The following is a 10,965-nucleotide window of genomic DNA, read 5'->3' as shown; positions in this document are numbered from 1 at the left end:
GCTAGCGTATGGATCGGAAGTCTGTACCTGGGAATTAGTGAATATCGTGGGACGGACTGGAATGTCTGGCTTCACAACTCACTGTACATGTTAAATGATTTTTATGGCCGGTCCAGAGGAAGTCCACACGAGTTTTTAAGGAAGCTGTTTCCAAGGGATTTTGGATTAGCGAGGCTCTACCGGAGCTACTTTATGAGGCCGAGGTGCAATATTCCAAGCTGTCCGGTTAGATTACGATTGGATAAAATAATACCTTGTTATTGCTGCGAAATAGGATTGAAAAGTATCATGTAATCGTGCAAGAGGAGGTTGCAGAATGGAAAAAACTGCCGGTGAAAAACGGAAATTGCATTAACTGTCAGGGGAAAATGATGACAACTTTCATTTATCCATGCCTCACATTCATACAGTTACACATATTCATTTGGGAGCTGCCGCACATGGTATTTTCTTTACATTTGTGTCAAAATCTCAAGCCTCAATCTCAATCTCAAGTTTAGTTTTTATTTTTTGAAAATGCTTAGTTTTAGTTTAGTTTTTATTAGTTTCAGTGTTAGTTTTAGTCTTTTTTTGAAATATGGGGTATTTGTCAGGGGCGAGATTCAAAAATTCAAAATACTAGGCTTATGTAGGAAATAAATTGACAAAGATGAAAACTAAAGACATTTTCTCTATAATTTTAGTTTATTTTAGTTTCATCTTCATTTTAGTTAGTTATCGTTTTTTTGTAAAGCCTCGTTTTTATTTTTATTTCAGTTAACGAAAATGTTTTTTCACACCTAGTTTTCATTATTTCGTTAGTTTTCGTTAACGATAATAACCTTGCTCCGTAGCACAGCAACACACCACACCACAGCACACCACAGGCTGAAAATCACTGCTCATACTAATGTGTGTCTCTATAAAGGAACCGCTGCTCACCTGTGTGTTCTCCTCTCTCTGCTCTCCTCCAGGCGCAGCGTTCCTCTCATCAGGCCTCACTCCTGGCACCTGGCCAAGCTATCGGAGATCCCCCTCCCTCTCCCTCCTCCCCCTCCTCCTCCTCCTCCTCCTCCTCCTCCTCCTGCTCCCCCCTGCCTTCCCCCGGCCGACTCCCCTCCCCTCCCCCCTCCTCCCCCTCCGTCTGCCATGCAGCTCCACCCCGGCCCCTACACACTACCCTGGCACACGACTGACAACAGGTAAGAGGAGGGAGGAGCTCCGATTAATAATAATAATGTGATGCTGTATTGATCCATGCAGGGGGGATTCCCTTTTCCACATGCAGTTGCACACACATAGTACATACTTCATAAATCGACTATCCATCATAATGACTTGTTAAGCCGCTGCTTTTCAAGTGCTGAGAGGTTTGTGTGTGTGTGTGTGTGTGTGTGTGTGTGAGAGAGTTTTTGTTTTAACTGAACTTGAAGTACCAAGTATGGCTTTACTGCATCAGCACAATTCAGATCATGTCCAATAAGTCGTCAATCACATAGAAGCAGAGGTGGGATTAAGTCACACATGTGCAAGTCACAAGCAAGTCTCAAGTCTTAACCTTCAAGTCTCAAGCAAGTCCCAAGTCACTGTGGTGAGAATCAAGCAAGTCAAGTCATTGCTCAGGTCAAGCAAGTCACAAGTCAAGTTATACAAAATTCTGATGATCTACCCCAGTTTCCACATTTAAAGTGTCAGTTTTATTTTCAACATTAACGAAAACTGTTGCAGCCAGCTTACATCTTATAAATCTTACTGATATTTGACATTTTGTGGCAATCAATAGCAAGCCTCCTAAATGAACAACAATGGAGAGTGGGGCTCTGAAATTATAATATAGCCCTATAGCTCTAAAGGGCTCTAAAGTGAAAACAGAAGTACGAAACAGAAAAATTTACATCACAATGTTAAGCCTCCTGCCCTGGCTCCCCTTCAGCCAGGTAATAGTAACTTCTCAATATCGATATCTAGAAAAATGCAAATATTTAATAAAAAAAAAAAGTGAAGTCCTTTCGAGTCATCATTCTAAGTCAAGTCTCAAGTCATGAATACCAAGTCAAAGTCAAATCGAGTCTTTTATCAATGTTAGTCAAGCAAGTCTCAACAAATTTGCGACTCGAGTCTGACTCGAGTCAAGTCATGTGACTCGAGTCCCCCACCTCTGCATAGTATATTCAAGTATATTCAAGTGATTTATACTCCATTGCATTGTCCCATATGGCAAACCCCACCCATCCAGTATTCAAAGCAGATAAATACAAATTAAAGCAGTTTTAATATCATTGGTTCCCAGTCTGGTTAAAGCTGCATGAGGCAACTTTGCAAATTGGTGGCTCCAAATGGCAGCAAAAGGTGAATTTTGAACGTTTTTTTTTTGTTTTTTTTTTTTGGAGGTTTTCTTTGGACAGAGTGCTCGCTTGCTGCTGTTTAGGAGCAAATTTTGTGTTTCGCTCCTCAGTCTTGATTAGTCACCTCCTTTGTGCGGAGAAGATTTTCCCGTCAGTGACCAAAGCAGACACCAGAAATTAATTTGGGCAAATAGGGGCGAATTTGTTGCGTAGGAAGGATGGGACACTCTTCTCTACTGCAGCTTCACTTCCTTATTTAGGCTAAGACGGGTGTATTTTTACATAAGTCTTGTCTAGTGCGGTAGACTGTGTGTGTGTGTGTGTGTGTGTGTGTGTGTGTCATAGGTTTTAATCACACATACACACACAGCGTCAGCCTCTGACTCCACAGTCCAGTCCACCAGCTCAAAGTCACCCAGGGGGGGGGAATTCGCTCCCTGTGACCGGTTTCCAAAAAGCCAACAATCGCCAGGAAACTGGTGACATCACCCTGTTCTTATGTCAACACCGCCCATGCAGGAAGCCCATTGGTCTATTCTCGGTCTTCCATTCAAACATTCCAAAGCGATAACCAATCAGATGCCCCCGGTGACCCGTTCTCTGTGTTTGTCTGTCTCCGGGGGCCCAGGTGGAAGTTTTCGGCTGCGATGGAAAACTCGGTCCGTTTGATGTCACTTTCTATGAGGTTTGAACAGAATCAAAAGTGAAGGTATCAACTGAAACAAGAGTGAAATCAAATATTTTTTTCCAAATATTTGAACATAGGCTCTGTCTCATCGGACAGGTAGCTTCCTCCTTCCTTGATACCTAACTAGGAAGCCTCCTAATAAGGTTCCTTGCTTGACTGTAGGTAGCAGAGAAATATGTTAGCCTTCCTCGGCAGCGTCATGTGACTGCAGTTAAAGGAACAGTTCACCCAAAAAAGAAAGTTTAGTCATCATCTACTCACCCTCATGCCAGTTGAAACACAGTCGCCTGTCTCCTTGCAGAGCTGTCCAAATGAAGTCAGGGTGTCTGCAGGGCCCTAAAAAGCAGTGATTCTCAACCTTTTTCATATCAAGGACCCCTAATTTACTCCACATTAGGGCCACGGACCCCCATATGATGAGATTTTGTCTCTCAGACGCAAATCTGACAATATTTTTATTGTCAGATATGATTTTGTCCAGAATTCCATGACTATCTGTATTGTAGGCAGGGAGATAACAGTGAAACTGTGATCAAAACAGTCATTCTTCTACATTCTCTAATTGTGTTAACTTCTGGTGAAGTTCAACAATTTATGAATTTGCTGGGGACCCCCTGGAACGCCCTCAAGGACCACTGGTGGTCCCCAGACCCCACGTTGAGAACCACTGCTAAAAAGCCTTAAAATGTCTTAAATCATAATCTAAACTTGAGCCCTTAAAAGGCCTTGAATGTAGTTAAATAAAGCAGTTTCAGTTAAATTCAGTTTTATAGCTCTTAAAATGTTGCATTATTGTGATGTGCTGTTTTTCTCTTTCTATGCAAACCTATATCCTGCTAGCTCTACACTTGCTTTTATTTGCACTTGCGAGAATTGACTTCTGTTTAATTCCACCTGGCAACAAAAATGAAAACGTCTTAAATTTTACTTTCAGTTTCTTGTGATGCTTACAGTCTTAAAGTTGCTGATCCACACGCTTTTGTAGGACAGGGGAGTGGTGGCTAAAGAGGGGAAGTTAGATTAAGCAACTTTGTGACTGGAAGGTTGCTGGTTCGAATCCCAGCAAGGAAAATCTGGTTTGGGAATGTGTAGAAGACATGCTCTCCTCTGTCTAAACAACAATCATTTTACTTCCATCTTCTCCCACTGCAACTAGGCACAACACTGTGTTCCTCATCAACCTGCTGCCTGCCTGGGTAAATAAAGGCTATTATTATGTGACTATAAACTATCATTTGGGCAAAAGACTGAAATCTACTGTACCGTGAAAAAAATATATCACGTAGCAGCTGGGGCTGCACGATATTGACAAATAATCATATTGTGATTGTTTTGCTGAATATTGCAGTTGCGATATAAACTGCAATACGGTTTACAGACAGATTTTTCAATATTTACGAATTTTTAACAAACATTTTTAATAAAAACTAAGATGTTGCTTAAGATTTGTTCTTTGTTCATCCATTTCAAGCGTAAGAAAGTATGTACATATACATTGTAAACACAAAATATTAACCTCTAATGTCCTTTATATACTACTACTCACTACACATTTTTTACAATGTGCAGTTTAATTTATAGACCAGTAACTGGGCTCAGCAACAGAACACCATGTTTAGGATCCACCACTCAGATAACAATAATTGCAGCCTCTTGTGATTTGGAAATTGAAGTAGCTCATATTGTGATTTAAAAGTTTTGTTTTTTTTTCGATTTATTGTGCAGCCCTAATCCAAGTGAGAGCCTTTTGTATTACAGTCACACAAAGATAAACTGTAGTCCTTCAAAGGAAAAGGGGAAGTGACCATTTGTATGTTGACTCATATTAAAAATAGCCTTTATGTCTTTGTTTATCAGCTTCATGTGATGTCAGTACCTTGGTACTGTTCTGCTTTTGATAAGAATCGGTGATATAATGTACCGCTATTAGGTTTAATGGTCCCAACTGCTTTAGATAGGGGTGTGTGTGTGTGTTGGTGTGTGTCTCAATTCCCACAGTTAGTCACTGACCTCATCTGTTGGTTTATATTGCGCGTGCACACACACACACACACACACGCACACACACACACACAAACACACAAACACACACACCACCAGATGAGGAGGCAGCTCCCGGCATAACTCCGGACAATGGCATGTGACTCCCAGAACATGCGGACAAAGAGAGGAAGACATTCAATAAACTGTGTTTGTGTGAAAGAGAGGGACATTTTGTACAGTCTGCATATGTGTGTGTGTGTGTGTGTGTGTGTGTGTGTGTGTGCTTGAAAGAGAGGGGCAATTTGTACCGTAAGGAAGTGTGTGTATACGTACCTACAAAAAAGATTATGAGCATGTAAGACAGTGTTTGCCAAAAAACATTAGTTTGTGTGTTTATCTATAGTAACACAGCATTAGTGTGTGTGTGTGTGTGTGTGTGTGTGTGTGTGTGTCTAAACTGTCCTCTAACGTGTGCGTATTTGAATGTGTGTGTGTGTCCGTCTTCATTGACACAGCGAGGATTAATCCAATCAATTTGAACACACATCTCCCACCGTGTTTTTGTGTGTGTGTGTGTGTGTGTGTGTGTGTGTGTGTGTGTGTGTGAGTGTGTGCGCGCATGCTGGTTTATCTGTGTCAGTGTGTACACTCACATGTTCCACATTGCCGTCTGATTGGACAGGAGTGACTGTCATTTCCCGTCCAGCTCCTGTCTCATTTCCTCTCCTCCTCCCTTTTGCCCGGGTCAAATCTATAGAGCCGCTCCTTTTTTCATTCATTTCTCCTTAAAGACAGTTTTCTAACTATTTTCTCATACAGTGCGATAGATAATAAAGTTTTTTAGTTTCTCTGATTCTGATTCTTGCCTCATTTTCAACAGAGTAGTATTACACCTAAGTGGTATTTGTGGTTTTTACATAATTTTATGGCTTTCGCGATTTATTATATAGCGTTTAAAGGAAAAAAAACGAGGTAGAGTGCCCAAAACATTTGCCTACATGTGCACAAAATCGTATATTTTAATATTAGTTAATATTTGTATAGTAGTAAATGGCGATAGTATACTTTTCAAGAGGAAAAAAGAAAGAAAGTCATCAGATTTCAGATTTTCCATGTAAATACCACAGAAACAGCCCAGAAATAGCTGATTATTTGTTCCTGGTCACTGCTTCAAAGCATCAAAACCCTCCTTTAGAAATGATTCCTCTCCTGTGTCTCCCCTCCTCTTGTCTCCCTGGCTGCTTCCCTACTGTCTGAATAATAAAGGAACAAAAACTACAAAGGGAATAGTGGACCACCCGCTCTCTTTTTATAGGAAAAAGAAATACCACAATAAAAAGGAAAATGTCCGCAGACTTTGTTGGGGGGCCTGTATGAGTCGGATTTGAACCAAGAATAAGAACATTGTGTGCTACAGACCACAGGACCCCCCCCCTCTCCCACACACACACACACACACATCCTCCAGCCAATATTGATGGCCAATATGGGTGAATGGTATTTCGGATTTCTCTATCACAATTCCCCTCTCCTTTTGCTGAGACAGAGGGTTATTTTGGCTTTATCCAGAAGGCTAGGATTGCAGTTAGAATACAAAGGTGTAGATTATTTTTTAGACAGTAGACAGTTACACATAGAAAGAGATAGGAAGGGTTGGGGGTGGAAAGAGAGGGGGATGAGATGCATTAAAGTTCCCACTGTCCCAGGTCGGATTCACATTAGTTACATGGTGAACCAGCTGAGTCACCATGACGTGGCAAAGGATGGAAAAGTGCTTTTAATGGAGAATGACGGCATTTTATCTGGTATTGAAAATGAGGAAGTGAAGGAAGTGAAAAAATGAACACAAGAATTGAGGAGTTCTTCAGTTCATTTTGGGGAAAACATCAATACCTGAAGTTTGTCATTGAATTTCGCTTAATTAGAATATTCAATCTGTAAAAGTGCTGTCATTTCATCAACCAAGGCCTTAATTTACCTACTATCCCGTAAAAAGCACCATACATTTGTTTTAATTTGGTGCTATCACTCACTTTGTAAGTAGGTAGGTTTCACATTATATCCCATTTTGGAGTGAAAATGTTCAGCTGAAGTAAAGGAGACGGGACAGGAAGAATCGGCCAGAGAGGAAGAAAGGAATGAAAGAAAGGAAGAGGAGAGAGGATGAGAGGAAATCAAGGCATGACTTAGAGATTTGACTCCGGGCTACAGGAGTTGATGAGGAGGAAATCCCTCTCCGCCTAAAGAGGCTTCCTCCGAGGGTCTTTAAAAACACATGGGGCTGCTGTGGCTCTTTGGCTCTGGACTGATATAAAACAGATTCCCCTGCTGTACAGAGGAACAGTTTTATTCCAAAATGATATAGAAATACTGGGGGGAAATCATTACCTGGAACCTGTCATTCAATATCTCTAAATTACAGATGATCCAGTCTTTAAAAGCGTTGCCATTTTTGTCAACAAAGGACTAATGTCATCTACTGTTCCAGAATTACCATACTTTTTTTTTTTTTCATATTGTAAGAATGTAATTTTCTTCAAATGTTGGATATCTTATTTTTGAATGAAACACTTCTGTTGATTAGTACTCTTTCCACTGCAGTTATTGCAAGTTTTTATGTTGTTTTGTTGGATAAATTATTCATTTTGAATTGTGCTGTGATTCTGAAACTTCTCTCTCTCTCTCTCTCTCTCTCTCTCTCTCTCTCTCTCTCTCCAGTGACTTGTCCATGCAGTGGGGTCAGCTGTCCAGACCGTACTCCTCCACCGACCGAAGCAGTTCCCTGGGCTCCATGGAGAGCTTGGACCCCATCACCCCCACCACGCAGCCGTACTCCGACTCCCACAATTCACCTGTCGACCCCGCCCTCTTCAACAACAAGAGAGACTCCGCCTACAGCTCCTTCTCGGCCAGTTCAAACACGTCCGACTACGCCACGGTGCCGCTGAGGTCCGGCGAGGCCTGCTCCATGGATAACCTGCTCCAGAGCCTGGGGCCGGCGTGTCGAGGCTACCCCGGCGGGGAAGCACCGACCCTGGGGAGCTCATCGGGCGAGGCCCAGGACGAGGCCCAGCTGATCGGACTGAAATCCAGATCGCTGACCAGGCCGAGAGCGAGGCCCGCTGAGGTGAAAGAGAGGCCGTCCTCCTGCTGTTACGAGGAAGAGAGGAGGGGCGTGGACTTTGAGATCACAAGGGATAAAGAAAGAAGAGCGGAGAGAAAGACGAATCCCCCTCAGCCTCCGACCAGGAAGGACAGTTTCAGGGCAACAAGGAGTCGCCCTGAATCCGTCGGCAAGCGTTGCACCTCCGCTCCCATCGAAATTTCCACCCTCTCCTGTTACCACGACGATGACAAGTCCTCCCTCGCTCTTGAATCAGGACTTTGTAACGGCTTCCCTGCCGAGTCAGAAGTAGGTGACAGGAATGGGAATTTCAAAGAGAATCCCTTGGAATCGTGCTGTAATATCCAAAGTCAGAATAAAGGACTAAGAGGGGTCAGATGTGGTAATAGTGCTAATAATGACTGTGATTCAGAGTCGACCACAGACCACCATCACCTCCCTGACCCGGCGAGGGCCTCCCCTGTTCCCATCACCTCCTCTGGCCCCGGCTCCTTACCTCCAGAACCTTCCACGGAGGACCGGGACCCGTCTGAGCTCATCCACTCCCAGACCAAGCACTCCTCATCGGGGCTGCACCGGCACAGCGCCCCGGAGAAGCTCCTCGCCGCACAGCTCCAGTTGCTGCAGTTCAACGGCGACAACTCGTCATCGGAGCGTTACGATCAGTCGAACCCGTCAGATCCCTCCTTGTCCCCTTGTAGCAGCCAGTGGTCCCATTCGCCACTCCAGCCCACGAGGGAAGACCTGAGTGAAGACCTGAGCGGGCAGGAAGCGTCTCAGAACCACGTACAAGCCCCGCAGAGCAAATGGGGAGGCAGCCGCTGCTCGACCCCGGGGTCGGTGTTCTTGGATGGGGACGGTGAAGAAGGAGATGTGGGTGAGAGGCTGGAGGGGATGGAGGCCGGTGGGTCCCTCTCCCCCATTCAGCATCACCACCCCTGGGGCCGCTCTGTGAGTGTACCGGGGGACCCCACTGGATCTTCAACCCAGGGAAGAGTGAGCTCGGACTGTGAGCGAGACTTTGTGCCTCTTAGTGCTGCCGCCAGCGTGGATACCTTACTCGAGGAGCAGAGAGGAGCAGAGAGAGGGAAAGAAGAGGATGTAGAAGGAGAGGCGGTAATGAAGAAGCTAAACTCCAGGAACCACCGACGGAACCGGCGCCGCAGCGAGCGATTCGCTACCAACCTCCGGAACGAGATCCAGAGGAAAAAGGCCCAGCTTCAGAAGAGCCGTAGCCCAGGAGGGTTGCTCTATGGCGGGGAAACTGTCCAGGAGGAGGAGGGTCCAGAGCTCAATGAGGAGGGGGGAGAGCCAGACCAGCCTTCCCAGGAAAGAAGTACCAAAGTTGCATTTGTCCCGCCCGTCAGCCCCCTAGAAGCCCGGACCACAGCACCAGTTGAGAAATCACACACCTCAAGTGAGTCTAGTCATGAAGGCTCACAGACTCAACCCCAGTCCACAACTCACACTATGACTACGACTACTACGACTCAGAACTACGACCTGTCCGGGCCCGTCCAGATTTTGGACGCAGGCCCAGGCTTGCCCAGTTTTGGCGTTGGCATCCGGGTTGTGGAGGAACCGGCACCTGCTGGCAAGGCCCGCCGCTGGCGTTGGACTCCCGAGCATAAACTCCAGCCAGAACCCGAACCGGACCGACGGTTTGGAGTCCGGGGTGAGAGGGTGTTAGGCGTCACGGGGTCACGGCACGGGGTTTGTGCCTTCACCTCCTCCTACACCCGCTCCTCTTCCACTTCTCGGATGGAGGAGTCTGACATCCTTCCGTTTGCAGACAGGATGAAGTTTTTTGAGGAGACGAGCAAGAGCGTGTCTGTGTCGAATCTGTCTGGACTGACGAGTCGCAGGCAGAAGAAACACCACCATCCTGCAGAGACCCAGGGAGGGGAGCTCGGACAGCACCAAGCCCAGAGGAGGTACTCCTATCAGGGGGGACTTCAGCTGGAAAACACCCTGCTTCCCAACACTGTGGAGGCCAGGAGGCAGTCTGTGAGCACTAGCAGGGAGAGGGAGAAAGAGAAGGAGAGAGAGCGAGAGAGGGAGAGGGAGGAGAGGGCGAGAGTGAGGGAGGAGAGGGTGAGAGAGAGGGAGCGACAGCGGGAGAGAGAAAGAGAGGAGCGGGAGTTGGAATTGGAGAGAGCGAGGCTGAGGGAGATCGAGCGGGAGAGGGCGCGAGAGGAGAGGGTGAGAGAGTGGGAGAGGGAAAGAGAGAGAGAGCTTGAGCTGGAGAGGGAGAGAGAGATGGAGAGGGCCCGGGAGAAGGAGCAGCTCAGAAAAGAGAGAGAGAAAGAGCTTCTTGAGAGGGAAAGAGAGAGGGAGAGAGAGAGCCAGCTCTCGTCAAATCAGGAGTTTTATAGCACTTCTGGCATTCAAGCAAACAATCAAGACTTCCAGTACAAGGACAGCTTGCACAATTCCCAGCCCCAGCCCCAGGCTCTCTCCCACAGCCAAGCCCAGAATCAAGTCCCTCGGTCAGCCTTCTATCCAGTCAACACCCCTTCCCAGCTCCAGGAGACCCAGCAGCCTTTGCACCAGGGACACACCGCAAGGAGTTACACGCCTACAGAGGTAAGAGTCTTAAACACACATACACACACACACACACACACACACACATTCTGTTTTCATCATTGATTCAACAATACACACTCTTCTAGCAACAGACACACTGCATTTATAAGGTTCATGAAGAAGTCAGGGGTTGCCAGGTGAGTTCTCAGTAAGAGTCTGGTGTCCTGGGATCTGGATTATAACTTGAGTTTGTCAGATTTATAGACAAAAAGAGACATAAGAGTGAAATGTGGACTGAGAGAGAGAGAGAGTGGGAA

General features: G+C 45.7%; 1 protein-coding gene across 1 annotated transcript in view; it reads left to right on the top strand.

Moving 5' to 3' along the window:
• Positions 1-907: 907 nt before the first annotated feature.
• Positions 908-10,965, top strand: part of shroom4 (shroom family member 4) — a gene marked incomplete at its 5' end in the record, with an annotated part of 25,262 nt that continues 15,204 nt past the window's right edge. The window contains 2 exons of the mRNA XM_071537391.1: positions 908-1,181; positions 7,714-10,705. Of these exons, the coding sequence (XP_071393492.1) occupies positions 908-1,181; positions 7,714-10,705 (3,266 nt within the window). The remainder of the gene's footprint in view (positions 1,182-7,713; positions 10,706-10,965) is intronic.

Source organism: Centroberyx affinis, unplaced genomic scaffold, assembly GCF_046629955.1.
Source record: "Centroberyx affinis isolate AG114_WGS23_722 - 3 ecotype Tasmania unplaced genomic scaffold, CSIRO-AGI_Caff_v1 ptg003034l_1, whole genome shotgun sequence".
Classification (NCBI taxonomy): Eukaryota; Metazoa; Chordata; class Actinopteri; order Beryciformes; family Berycidae; genus Centroberyx; species Centroberyx affinis.
The sequence above is the reverse complement of the archived record's forward strand: the minus strand, read 5'-3'. Positions and strand labels throughout refer to the sequence as shown.